This window comes from Pyxicephalus adspersus, chromosome 4 (genome assembly GCF_032062135.1).
Source record: "Pyxicephalus adspersus chromosome 4, UCB_Pads_2.0, whole genome shotgun sequence".
NCBI classification, from domain to species: domain Eukaryota; kingdom Metazoa; phylum Chordata; class Amphibia; order Anura; family Pyxicephalidae; genus Pyxicephalus; species Pyxicephalus adspersus.
Window position 1 is genome coordinate 122,798,399 of NC_092861.1, and position 15,215 is coordinate 122,813,613.

General features: G+C 36.1%; 1 protein-coding gene across 2 annotated transcripts in view; it reads left to right on the forward strand.

Moving 5' to 3' along the window:
- VRK2 (VRK serine/threonine kinase 2) overlaps positions 1-15,215 on the forward strand; it is a 48,890-nt gene that overhangs the window by 25,059 nt on the left and 8,616 nt on the right. For both annotated transcript variants that reach the window (XM_072409508.1, XM_072409509.1), the window contains exons 9-11: positions 1,285-1,405; positions 8,402-8,460; positions 11,753-11,934. In XM_072409508.1, the coding sequence (XP_072265609.1) occupies positions 1,285-1,405; positions 8,402-8,460; positions 11,753-11,934 (362 nt within the window). The remainder of the gene's footprint in view (positions 1-1,284; positions 1,406-8,401; positions 8,461-11,752; positions 11,935-15,215) is intronic.

The window sequence follows — 15,215 nt, forward strand, 5'->3', positions numbered from 1 at the left end:
AATAACACAAAACAGTTATGATGTGTTGGCACTGCAGCTTTTAATAGTTGACTTTTTAAATTAAAAGATAAGTTTGCTGAGTGACTTTCTCGAATTCACTTAACGAAAGCCCATAAAATATGTTGCAGGTTTAACAACCGCATGCAGCAGGGGGAAGAGATTACATCTTTCTCTCCAATTGCACAAGCAGATAAAATATACATCTACAATCTTGCTTTAGTGATTGAAACATCGCTAGCCGCCTTTTTCCCCGAGAAGCGACACGCCAAATATTCATAACACAATAAAACAAATTTTAAATTACGGCTTAAGAAATTTAACGACGGACTTTCCTAGGTGTATATATCAGCTGGTTTTATCTGGCACGTAAACCCGAACTTCCTAAGCACTGAATAATGAATATCTGCACATTGTGATTTTTTTTTTCTTGTATTAATAAATATTTTTGTAGATTTAACCCATTCCTGATTTTTTTTTTTTCTTTGTGTGTAACGTGATCACAGTGAATTATAGTGTGCTTTTCCAGTTGATATTTGTGATAAAATTGCAGATGGGTAGAGTATTTATTTGGTTGTACATTTACAAAAATTTTATTATCTTTCTTATAATTTGCCTAACTGGTGAAATATTTACGTCGGCTATAACCACATAAATTGTGCCTAATGTGTGAAAGAAATTATTAACGTAAAGGTGTCTGTATTGTCTAGGTACAATACGCCGTCTTGGTGCGAAGGCTGAGAGTACAATGACTCACACTAGATGGCAGTTTTGTCTTATCTTTCAGTCTCCAGCCTCCGAACATCATGGAACAGGAAAGGCCATCAATGTTTAGTCTGCACTCAAATGGTCTCTGTATGACCAGTGTAGACCCCATGGACTTCCTGGAACATGTGTTAGCAATTTAGCCGCAGACATTTCTTTCTTTGTTTTTACTGCCTGGCTCTTTGAGAAAGTGTTGGTGCTGGGTTATGGGCTGTCTGGATCATGTCAGAGGCCATGGGGATCAAGTTCATGTGACAGGCTAGACTGAGGAAGGATGAAGTTGGAGGAGGTAAGAAAACTGACCCTCCTTTTCTCCAGCAACAAGTCACTTGGCCGTCTGTGGTGTAAAGCTAAAACGACTGGGCGTTTTTACTTTTAATACAGCTGAACAAACAAAACACTTTGCCCGTTTTACTTTTTCATATTTCATCACTAATAGTCAATGCATTCTTTGAAAAAAAACGTAGCCTGATACTTCATCATTTTTCTTTTAATGCTTTTTTTTCTTTTTTTTTTCCTTAGCCCCATCCAGACGAGGTGATCTGGAAATTCTTTCTTTCTGTATGCTGCATTGGTTATCTGGGAGATTACCTTGGAATCAAAACCTAAAGGTTCCAACCGCTGTCCAGGCTGCCAAACAAAAGTATGACAGTATTTTTATTTTTTTGGGTTTTTTTAGGTGCAATGCTTTCACAAGGTTGCTGTTTGACAGATATTTATTATAACAAACAAGTAATATTCAATAAAAGTTATAAAACACACTTTAAAAAATATATATGTAATACTAATAAGCTTAACATGTTCTCTTTACATCAACAAAATCCCTTAAATTATTGATCACAGACATTTTCGGGCTTTGAGTTGTCTAATATATAGGATTAGAAGTGTATTTAATATTTTCCTTTATTATGTCCTGTTTTTTTATAATTGCATATTTTCTAAAACATTGTGCCATGTCACCTAAAATGTAGCTGCTTGTAGAAAAGTATGTTAAGCCTAACCACAAGTAAAATAAATAATTAAGGAATAAATATATAGACTTGAAATACAGCTAATACTAAAAGGTACCAAAATCCACTTTCAGACTCTCTGTCATTGTAATTTTCATGTCAGGTACATTTTATGTAAACCTTATCAGTGAACTGAACAAATATTAATTTTCTTCATATTTTTTTGTTAAATAGTTCATTTCATGCAAAAACATACCTGTTGTTTCTGCAAGAAATCCAGAGCTGTCCTGTGCAGCAATCTCTCAAATAGACCTTTCAGCCTTGGTTAACCTCATAGTTATCTTGACGGCTACATCACACCTGCTGCAATGACCCTGATTTATGAAAGCTCTCCAAGGCTTGAATCCTGGACCGGATCCATTCCAGGTTTACTGGATCACCCAGGTTCACTGATGAAAGTTTATCCTCTCCAGCCTCACAGAGCTTTAATAAATCAGTCCCAATGTGTGAAAGAGGAGAGGGGGAGGTGTTTTTTTAGTCCTAAAGCACTTCTGGTCTTAGCTTTTTAGCAGCTTTTATAGCCAGTGATAGAATTGGAAGTAAAATTGTCTCCTCTCGTTCCCTTGGCGGCACCAACATCTTCATCTGGTCCTGTTTTAGGTTCATCCATCTTAATTGCCAAACTGAAAAGACATAACTTCTGCGCATGCACACAGGAGTGAATTCATTTTGGCACCAAAGCATGCTGCAATTGTACACTAAACATCACATTATTAAATTATTAATAAACAGTATTTATATAGCACTAACATATTATGCAGCGCTGTACAATGAATAAGGGTAGCAAATGACAGACAGATACAGACAGTGACACAGGAGGAGGAGAGGACCCTGCCCCGAAGAGCTCACAATCTAAGAGGTGGGAGAAGTAGCACACATGCCCAGCTCAGTGTACATTCTATAGAAAATCACAAACAGGCAGGATACATTTTGTCATTGTAGAAAAGACGTAGCCAGTTTCTTCTGCAAAAAAAAAAAAAAAAACTGCTTACAATTTTTTTAAACTTTAAATAGCTACATTTGTTCTCCAATGGAGCTGCTAAAGATCATGGCACAGTGTTTTATAACTACACATATAAGCATTGTATTCTGCAGGCAGCTACAATTCAACAGAGAAAACAGGCAGAGTTTTGTAGTTTCTGTAAATCGCTGCTTCAAAGTTACCTTTGCTGGGTTCAGACTAATGCTTTTTTGCAAACTGTTTTACCACTAGGTACCACTTGCTAAAAATGGTTAACAATGGACCAAATGGGTCCATTCATTATGTTTATTTGACAGGAGAACATCGTATTTTTAGACTGTCCTTGTCGCCCCCAAAGACTTGAATTTGTGCAAGTTGTTTTATTCATTTACAAACAGTTTCAGTTGGGGGGAAAAGAAACTTCTCTGCTATGCTTTTGCAGCCTCTTACAAACCCCTGCACAGGCATTTGCAAACATTGGAAAAAACCAAGAAGTGACAGTCTGTTACCGCTTCCAGGCAGTATGTGCCGGGGGGGGGGGGGGAGGGGGGTAAATGCAGCGGTAAAATACTACTTGTCTGAACCCAGCCAAAACCAAAAACATGCTTGTTTTTGGGTTGAATAGACTGATTAGCTATAGTGCTTTTTTGCATGTTCTTCAATATAGAACATAGCACAGGGGGTCTTTTGATCATTCTCATTTTTCATTGTTTCTTGTATAGCCAGCCACAAAAATGTCTTTTTATTATTGTTACAACCCTAGTATAGTACATAAGTTCTGATTCTATATTACTAGCATTTTACGGCAATATTATGCAGAAAATAAAATGTAAAAAGTAGTAGGAAGAAATCTAGACATCTGGATCTTAGAACACATTTCTGTTTTGAGTGGAAGAGGGCATGAAACCAGTATGCTTTGCGAATAAGAACACATTTTTACCACAAGCAAATATAATGTTCTTATGTTCTGAAAATCCTTTTGGTGGTGAAAACTGTCTTTTGTAGATATATATTTTATTTAATTTTTCTGCATTCTGGTAGGATTTATTTAAACAAGTTAGGACTGTGCTATGTTTTTTTTTTTTTTTTTTTTATGTCACCATACAGATGTAAAATATTCCCAACATGTTGGACTCTGTGACCAATTTGCTAAAAATCTTTTGTATTGTAATAATTATTTTTGTAATGTTTATTTGATGCACACACTACAAAGTTATCTCTGCATAAGCTGCACTGGATGTCCACTGAGTTATGCAAACACAGTTATTTATTAAGACGTATAGCAGACTGAAGTAACCTATATCAAAGTTAGCACTTCACCAGTCTGCCCAATCACAACAAAGTTGATTGGTTCCTGTTTGCAATACTTGATGAGTAACTACCTCAAGCAGTAGCAGTAGTCACATAAAAATATATATAATAGCGAATGAGCAGCCATGTTCTGCCTCTGGTGCAGTAGTGGGATTTTATATTGTTGTGGCCTCAAGTAAGGCCCTGCAGAAAAAATAGCCATGTCCAAACTAAGTTTGTTGTCGCCCTTGGGACACCAATTTTTTTATTCTCAAGGGTGATCAGCTTCAGTACTTGAGGGCCAGAATCTGCACAGACAGCAATAAGTTAGTAAGGTATGGCTTACAAACAGGCAAAAAATGACCATATGTAAAACTTCTGGAATTTTTTTAAATGAAAAATCAAGCACTGGTATTGGACACCTCTGTTCTATCTGCATTTGTAGTTCAGTCCTTGATTTTAGTAAAGTAGGGGGGGAGAGATTTATTTAAATAAACAGTCACCAATAAAATTAACTTATTTTTCATAGAAACATGAACTTATCAACACATTCATACTAATTCCATTACTTTCAGGATCAAATGAAAGAAATTGGAATTCCAGATTTTGCAGTTGATATGTGTTCTATCTATTGATTTATTATTATTATTATTATTATTATTATTTATTAAACAGGGAATCTGCCATTCCTGCCAATATACCCGGGTGAAAATCAATTACTGCCATTCAAACACATGGACCTGAAAGATTTGAGGGCATATATGATTCTCTGTTTTATAAATAGAGCCCTTATATGTATAACCCTAAATTAAACATATAGAAACTGTTTCACTTGTCATAGGATTTGTAATTTACTTTAGCCAGTCATGTGATCCAGACATCCTAATATGTTTCCCAACCTCTACTGCATCAGCAGATCACTTCCCATCTTCCCCAAGCCTTTTGACTGGTGAGTGAAGGGTCAGTAGAACACTGATGAGGTCAACCTTATGCTTTTTTTTGCTCTCTATATGTCAGTATGTTCCTTTCCTGCAAATGTGTATCAAAACACAGCTCTTATGTCTTATGACACTGTGCTACCTATTGTATTGTGCTACCCTGGCTAGTGCATGTGTGTTCAATGGACTCATCAGATAATGACAGCTGTGTCTCCACATCATTTGATATTATTATTAATATAAAACTCCCTGTGCTTCATCCATTACATCTCCTAAGCCATGAGTGTTACAGTCCCAAAATTGTATATCGGGAGAAAACAGAAGATCCTATAGCTGTTAGTACCCCAAATTTCAACCCCATTTCCAAGATGTATAATCAAAGGTACAAATAATATGAATAGTTAAAAAAATGTAATAAAATAAACACAGATCTCACTCTCAGGGTGATATTTCAAGACCATGACCCTAGGTTTAGATCTGGGGGACTTTCATGCTCCATTTACCACCCCCATGGGCCAGTGGTCTTGAAATATCACTCCCAGGTGAGAAGAGATCCCTATTCATTTTCATATTTTTGAATTGTGCCCCCCTCATCCTAAAACTCTCAAAGTCTAGAGGGATGAATTTTAAAGAATCAATATCCATAAGAGCCCACTGTGTACCCTGAACATATCAGGTCCGTACATCACATGGTTTAGGAGATATAGGGGATGTAACACAGGGATCTGTATGACAAACAGATACAGCTATCATATCGTGCTACAGTTGATATCACTACACATGCGCAGTAACCAGTGTCACAATACAATGGGTAGCAGAATATGATGGGATGCCAGCCCTTTTACCAGGTTTGCTGTAGGTAATGTCAAGATGGTTTCAGTTATTATTTACTAGTTGCTTTTAATTACATAACCCAGTTTTTGTTTATCTGTCTGGAGTTCAGTGTAAATGTAGGCAGATATCCATACTCTCTGTTTAATTAAATTAATATGGTATGTAGTTAGTTATAACTGCCTACATGTGTTTTAAATATTCTGTCCTTGTACCTTGAAATACCCCGCACATTTGCATTCATGGAGGGAGAGAGGGGAACATTCAGTCAATAAAAGATTGTAAGTATTACATAGTTTAGCAAATCTAGCAAATGAGGCTTGCTGATTGGATAAAGCAAGTGCAGAAATAAACTTGTCATATCGCTGCTTTTCTTCACTATCCAGTCATAGTCCTAATCAAAGTGAACTGCTTTGATGTCAGTAGGGAAAGATAAATGGTTAGAATTCTAATGATTTGTTATTAAATTGTTAATATAGATCTACCAGTTCTAGTAATCATTTTACTTATTTGTAATAAATACTTTGTAGAATTGGTCACCGAAATAGAGACTCAGGTGTGCTATGTCAATCCAAATGGAATGTGTTTAATCTCTTCCAAATATGCCCCTCATCCACTTCAGGTAGGAGAGTTGTAACTGTTCAAATATTGAATGAATTCCCTTGGTTAGCTTGAAGTTTTAATTTCGTAAGGATTTCATCCATGAAATGTGTAAAATTAATAGAAAGAACTAAACTTGAAAGATTAACCTTTTTCCATTGTTGTTTATATGGCTTTAAAAAATGGTAATCTCAACATTAAATGCACTGAGTTAGAAGAATCAGAATGACTCTTTCTGCATTGCTCTTATTATGTATGAATTTAAGCCTCTTACCATGAATAATACATACGTGAATATAAAAGTGAATATCATTGGAAAAGGATAAAGTGCGCACAAAAATGGAACATGCCACACAATTCTCTTTTAAAAAAAAAATCTCTTTTATATTCCAATTCATTGCCAAAACTGACAGTTTTAGAAACTCTCTATTTGTTGAATAATCTTGTTTTTTACCAGCAGAACACTAGAGCTTTTAAAGATGAGTATGGGCAGAGGTGTAATGGTGACATTCTCATACCAATTCATTTTCTTGATGGATGGTAACTTAAAGTGATTCTGTGCTTTGTACACAGAGGTAAGGTACAGGTTCACTTTAATAAAGTGATAAAGCCCTCTTTGTATAACCTCATGAGACTGATGAGTAGCTAAAAGCAACGCACTAGTGCTGTTGCACGGGAGGAGTATGAGATACATGTGTAATCTTGCTTTTTAAAGTCTGCTATTTCTGCTAGACCTAAGAAAGTATGTTCAGTGATCAATAAAAAAATCATTCAATCACCAAGCCCTGTACCATTTATTATTTTTACAATGTAGATACTGTATGTATTCGAATATAAACCAATATGAATACACACCAAGGTGTACCTATTTGTACTTGGAAATACAGGAAAATGCTTTGACCCAAGTATAAACCTAGGGCACAAAATGTGGCTTTCTCTGCTAACGTTCAAAACAGTAATTGATACCAATACCAGCAAAATTAACACAGAGAAGTGTTATATGTGTTCGGTTGGAATATTTTTTGTTTCCCCTTTTTACAGGTAAAGTATTTTGTGCTATTTTGCGGGTTTAATTGGTCACTTTCTCCTAAATGACCTTTTGTGCAATATTGTTGGTCACCTGTAGATGACACTTAGCCTTGACACGTGGCCTTGTGTAATGTGTGTAACAAACTCATGTTTCCTGTCTCTGATGGCAAGGGTTTGTTGACTTAACCCAGTGTAATGTATTGTGTCTGTTAAGAGTCAAACTTCTAAAATACTACATGGTACTAATTCTTGTCCAGATTTCATACTTAACATTGTCCATCATCCCCTCATAAACAAAGTGATATCAAAGTGAGAACAGGAAAGAAGTATGTAATTTTAATTGTGTCCATAATCAAGAACAGATAATGCAAGAGGGACTTCTGAATTTTCTTGGACTTTTATGGTCAGCATCCTTATATCCCACCAGTGTCTCGAAGTAGAGAAAGTGACCCAGTAAATAAGCATAGTAACCAAGCAGCTGGCATTTTCAGCAGGACATTACAAATGGCAACCTGTATGCATCTGTCTGGCAAGGTTTACTGTAAGAGAAAAGTGTACTGAGAGAAATGGCCAGACTGCCATTGCTGACCTCACCCCTAAAGACTAGGTACAGGTCCAGATAGAACACACTTTTGTGTTGCATTGTATTTCTCCAATGCGGGTGGTTAATCAATGTTACATCCTATGAGTTTTACCATGCCATTTATTTCAAGCAACACAGCTATGGCACAAATGCATTATAGAACAATATATGGTGTGCTGTGTCAGAACGTATGCTTCATGCCTGGTTTTTGACCCATTCCTGTTTATTGACAGCCCATTTTAAATTTCAGTACCACTGAAATCAAATCTGAATATGCATTACCAAGGGTTTCCGTAATGTGTATTTTTTTATTTACCATATACTGTAACATGTACCACTGTATCTTTATAACTTCTGAATCAATGCAAAAATCATTATTTTTTTTATCACTCTTTAGGCTTATGGATGAAGTCCCAAATTCAGTCACTGCATGGTTGGGTCAAGAAGATGGATGCGGTAAGTGTAAATGAGATATAGTAAACACTAATTTGTTGTTTCAAGATGTGATGCAGATTGTTTAAGCACCAATGTTTCACTTCAATAGGAAACTATCATAAATGCAAGGCATCTAACTGTGCTCTAAGGAGTGTATGTAATGAACTGTAACAATGGCCTATTAATTCTGCCGGAATCCAACAGCAATGGTCAGAGGTGCTACATGAACCATATTCCTTTCTCTACAAAATAAGATACTCGGAAAGAAACCTAATGTTCAGGAATCGGGAAAGTGCTATATTTATATATGTTATAAAATGGAACAATGTGCTATTGTTCTTCTCTTCCCTGAGACTTGTTCACGCACAATGAGCATGCAATATTAAATTAATTTGTGTTTTCCAATCAGTGAGAGTGCCAAAATACCCATATGCAAATAGAAATTTGTACTGCCATATGGTAATGTAATAAACATTACATTACCCTCTGGGGCCAAAGTAATTTTACATCTTCGTTGCCAAAGGGGCCGTTCATTTGTCACATAGGGATGCCCTGGATGTCACGGATATAACCAGGAGTAAAACAAGCCTACCATTTCAAAATCATGGTGCAGACCCGCAATCCTGAGGCCTGCTCATTGTTGTCTTGTAATGTTTCCAAAATGAGGAAATTTTAACCGGAGTACTGTAAATGTAATATATGTGTGTATGTATGATATATGATGTAGGTAAAAAAAAAAAAATATATAATGTATATAATATATATATACCGGTGTGTATATATATATATATATATATATATATATATATATATATAATATATATAATATTTTTTTTTTTTTTTTTTATACTTGGGACAACAATACACCACATGAATATGAATATTTCAAATTCTTATTTTTAGCCAGCTGGTGATGGTACAGAGCCCTTTTTTCTGACCTCTGTTCAATCAATTTTATTTGATTGAAAACAAAATAAAACATATTACCACCCAAAAATGAATTGGTCAAAGCTGTGCCTTGTTTCCCTGTCTCTTCTTTCCTACTGCTCTATCCATGCAACTACAGTCCAAAGATTCCTTTTAGAGAGACCGACACCGTATTTGTAATTCTAACTTCTATTTGTTAAAGACCTGTATATTCTAAACAAATGGTACAATAAAAAAGTTTTCACTTTTGGTCACTTTTTTCTACTCTCTTTGTAGCCAATTCCTATCTACATGCATGCATACCAGCAACGTTTGCATGTCATTTCTATAGGCAGTTGACTGATAGCAGCAGAACGGGAGTGCTCAATGTGGCCACTGCTCTTTGTTGTCCCTATTGGGAGGTCATGTAACAAGGTCACAATGTAGAAGGACAACTGGTAGACAGGGACAGAAGGTTGTCACTAAAAGTACACAAGTAGTAATTTTACTGAACATATTCTGAAGAAGTCTGTGATGTAAATCAGAAAAATGAGTCTGTGATAGTCCATACACTATTAAGGGGTCTGTACCATTCTCCCAGTTGTGCTTCTGCTTGTCATGCAAACTTTAAGTGGTCATTATAACACATGTTATTAAAGCAAGGTCCCATGATGCTTGTTTTGGTCTTTGGGGAACAGTCTGTGGGCAGGCTATGAATGCCCCTACTTAAAATTCAGGACTGCTAGTCCTTCATTATACATGATGACCTCAAAAAGCCTGTAACCAATTGGGCAGTAAAGTGAAAGGTGTTTGTTTTGGTCACCAGGGACACAGTTCTTGCCCCTCTGTGTTTATGGTAAAGTTCTTCATACTGTCAGGTATCTTGGGAAAGCTGACAGTAGAAGGATTTATCCTTGGCTGGCCTAAAATCAGTTTGTTTGCCAGTGAAAAACTTTGTGTTCTTCATTTGGTCATCCAAAATTACCACTAATTATTCAATGGGGATAATTGTTTCACTGTAAAGAGTCATTTTTCTCACTTAAAAGAAATTTTGTTCTCACTTTTATTTCAGCATATACAGGAAAAAAATCTCTCAATCAATTACAAACATTTAACCATTTCTTACATTAATCAAAAATAAATAAATAAATATAGTTTGAGTATATTTTAAAGGTTGATGGCCTCTCTTGCTTACAAATCATTTTAGGACATAAAGTTAGCACCACCTTAACTTCTTTATTCTGCAAAAATGGCCATATCCCAAGAATGACATTACCTAGCTAGACATGTGTAATAAACATACATTATTGCCCTGATTTATTAAAGTTCTCCAAGGCTGCAGAGAATACACTTTCATCAGTGAAGCTGGGTAATCCAGGAAACCTGGAATGGATCTGCTACATAATTGAAAACATTTGTTCACAAATAGCTAATGACTTTTAGGAAATCGATTTTAGGTTTGTTCCAACACCCAGGTTCACTGATGAAAGTGTATTCTCTCCATCCTTGGAGAACTTTATTAAATCAGGGCCTATGACTCAATGGGATCAAGGAGTTGACAGGCAATGAATCCAAATTGTGAGCTGATAACCTGGAACCCTCCACTTGCTAGTTGTAATCGTCCACTTTAAGCTGAATAGGAGGCAGCACTGTGATCAGTAGGATGTAAGTGTGTAAAATAATCTAGTATCTAAATAAACCTCCTGCCAGTCGGATCTTTGCATTAGATCAAGACGTTGTTCAAACCAGAAACCTTAATTCCAAGGTCCCAGATTGGGTTTGATTGATTTTTGAATGCAATCAAGTATGTTTTTCAGTGTCATAATTTATTTTGAGGAGCACACACTAAATGCGCCTTGATGTTAACCTTGTGCAATTCCCTATACATAAACACAGGAATTGATCAGTGCAAATGCAAATGTGCCTAACAAGGAAGATGCAGCTGGTCAGTAAAATACAACAGTAGATTAAGTTTATCCCACTGCTTATTAAGCTCCTTTTCTCAGTAAGTGAGTGGCAAAATGTCCCCACTGTATTTATACTTTTCTACAATTGTAAAGGAGAATGTGATGTCATCTGTCTGGCTGTGCTTTGTGGAAGAGCTTTATAAATCTTATACCTATATGCACAGAGATACAGATCCTTGGCAGGACTCTTTTACCTGTTTGATATGTTTTGATCTGTGTATCTGAGTTTAGCTCCAATCCGTCAAAATACTAAAACATTTATGGAAAAAGGGTTTATATATATCTCTCTGGTGTCCTCATCTGCATTATTCCCCCTACTACAAGTGACTGACAAACAGCATTAAAGGTTACATTTACTTTAAAGTGTGTTTTTGTTTTATTCAGATTCTATATTTCTGTGCACAATACTAAATATCAAAATCTGATTTATGCATTTCCAGATGACATAGCCAAGTTTATGGTTAAAGTCAGTACTTTACAGTATAGTGTGAAGCCAAATTATAAAGAACTGAAGGGAATCCTGTTGAAGGCTCTTGATTCTGCTGGAACCAGACTTAGTGCACCACTAATTTTCTCCAATCAGAGTTCCACCACGAGAAGACCTACAGCCGATAAGACAAAGGTAATGTGTGTACAAATATCTCCAATTTAATTCAGACTGACATTATATTCTTGCTGAGTTCAAACAGTTTCACATGAAAGGAAATCTATAGCCCGTTGTTAGAGGATACCTTTTGAGTTTTTACTAAAAATTTTATCTGGAAGTCATTTTTGTTGTTGTTTTCACATTTTTACTTGTTTGCTTTTTGATGTGTGCTGGAGGTTATTTAATCTATCACCGATCTATTTCTCTGTACTTGGTGGCCACCAAGAGTGAAACATTTCTTCTTTTTAGTGTTAGTTGACGAACAAAACTGTGCTATCTAGAAGTTTGAGCAATAAAGTGCTGGTGGGCACTGAGAAATGAGTTTGGACTCTGCTACATTCAGCTATGCAGCATTAAGACTCATTCTTCTTACACATAAGATAATGCAGTCTCTTGGTAGTTCACATGGGGAGGGGATGGTGCTACATAGAAACTATTTTGTGTTTAGTTAATTATAGGGCTGAAGTAGAGACTTCAGTCTAGTCTAGACTTTTCCTGATATAGGAGACAAAACTGATGCTACTCAGCCACACTTTGTTAACGTAAATTTTATAAAAAAATTAAGGATGGAGTTCATAAAAGTCAAGTAAAGCTGTGCTTTGCCCCTGCAGCAAATTCTAGGCTAGGTTCATCTGTGGTGAGATTGTCGTACATTTAATGCTTCCTCACAGCAGGAGCCTCTGCCTCTCGGGATATGCTACATGGTCTGGAGACAGCCCCATAAAGAATGAATGGGGAGGGGAGTAAGTAGTACCCATACCGCTCACTCCTGCCAGCTGTCAAATGTGCAACGTACCAAATGTGTATGTGTTTGGCTGAATGGGAGCCGCGCAAGATCGACGAGTTAGAGACAGGTGTAAACCTGACCATACTCAACTTTCTTTGTTTCTATGCTGCATTGTTAGGCTGCCGAGTTCGAAAACTCGTACTGGTACAATCAGCAATGAAGTCATAAAGCTCATTCTTCTTACCCAGGATTTCCCTGACCTTCTATCCGATGAAAGTTTTCAGCGGGACAAGATATTAGGGTAAATCACTCTAATGGAGCCCCAGATAGCAGTAAAAACTGGACCCTTCTCTGTCCAAACTACGAGAATGAGTTGTGACTTCATTTAGCTTTCACATGCAAAACATAAATATGTGATGGACTGTCTTTTTTTTTTTTTTTTAATCTGACTATATAGTTCTATATGTAAAATATTACAACATATGAATTACATGTTCAGCGGTAGTTCAGCTATTACATTTTATAAAACCTTTGATTAACTCAAAAAAAAAAAAAAATCAGTAATAAAAGCACAAACTTCACATTTTTTATATTTTAGTGAGTTGATTCTGTTTTACTCAAGACTCTGGTTTACTCAAGAAAGAAAACTGTTCAGTGGACTTTTAACAAAGATAACAAAGGGTTGGAATGCACATCACATACATAGGAAAGTGGATTATTGGTTACTAATGCAAGATTTATTTTGAAATACATTTAAAGATATATTTTTCTTTTTAATTGTTCACTTATTTTAGACCAAAATGGTCTTTTTTTAATTTTCATTAGCCGACCTTTGTCTAGGTCTTCATGTACACAGAGCAGCAGCTGTACCCCGAGATGATAATGGGTGGTGGGGTCATATCACTGTAAGCTTATTATAGTAAGTAATATTATAGTAAGTATAGTAGGGACCTAACTATAGTAAGCTTATTCAGTAGAACACTGCTTATATATGGATAAGCCATGGATGTAAGTAAGGGCAGGGGGTATATGCAGCTGGAAATAGACACTCAAAATAGGGTTCTGTGTCATTCTTTTTTTCATCACTATCATTTTAGTAGCCAAAATAGACAAATGTATTCTAATTCTAATAATTTTAATGTCATTCTCATATACCAATTACATGTTACAGAATGTGTGGAGGTAGAGTTTTTACATATAGAGCAGTTACTTAAAGTCTACCTCAGTTCACCTAAATGCCTCTAAAATGCAGACAACCATGACAAGCAGGAAGTTGCTATTTGCATATTAGAGCTCCCTGGGTGCCCTATAACTGACCAGGCTTGCAGGCACTTCTAGATTACTGGTATGCATGGCTGCTTGCAGGAGTAAACATGGGTTCATGATAAAGAAGTTCTTCTCTCTGATCAAAAGCTGATTTTAAAATGGGAAGCAGCTGAAATAATTCAGTACAATTAGCATTTTTTTGCATGTCCTTACAGTAAGAACATCCTTTTTTCATTATATAGAAGGCAAAGCCACCCTTTTACATAATGTTGAGAATGTTATGACAGGTCCACTTTAATGACTTCATAGCTTTTGGTTAAACTGGTTTGATCTGATGATAATGGATGGCTGTAGACTGATTTGGGGGGTGGAGAAGGCATTAAACCTGAACTTAAGTTATCTACACAGTATTCACAGTATAAATACTTTGGAAATGATTGCAGTTATTAGGTTAAAATGTTGGGCAAATTTATTTTTTTTTATTTTTTTATATATTACAGGATTGCAAAATAAGTGGGAAGCAAACATCCCCACAATACTGGAGTATTCCTTTACGTACATGCACATGTATTTGGCTGAGGCATAGAACTCTGTATATGTTTGATATGCACTCAGTTCTTGTTGTCGTTCTTTTTGAATATAAACATTTGCTTGGAGTATAAAACAGCACATTCTATCCTCGGTGGAAAAACTGAATGTAGCGTACTACTTTTTTTTTGTCATTTCTGCTTAGCATAATTAAAAGCCCGAGCCAGTGACCTTTTTCAAACATATCTTGTGCAGAAGGACGACTTTTTTCATCCAGCGCACTTGCAATGTGGAAGGGTCAAGATGCCTTAAATTTTTAATATATCTTATGAAATTTGGCTACGGGATAGTGCACAGCAGCCAAGAATGCAGGGTGCAAACCAAGAAGAATGATGGGCTGATAGATAAACGGTGATTCAAGCATCAGTACACAGATGGTTCTGATTTGCTGTGTTTTAAGCTGCTTAGACTGAAGACATAAAATATCCTCCTAGTCATAAATTAGCTCTTTGGAAAGAAACCTTGGCACTGGAGCTTTACAACCTTCAATTAGTAGGGGAAGAAGAATTTGAATGACTGTGGTATTGACATCTGTAGGCTTGCATAGTAATCATTCCTAATAGAAATGAATATCTGTTTGAGGAGGTTTTTGCATGGCTAATTAGCCACCATTGAGAATATGTAATTTTTGCATGATCTCCCGATTGTCACCTTTCTCTTATGATACAATTACATT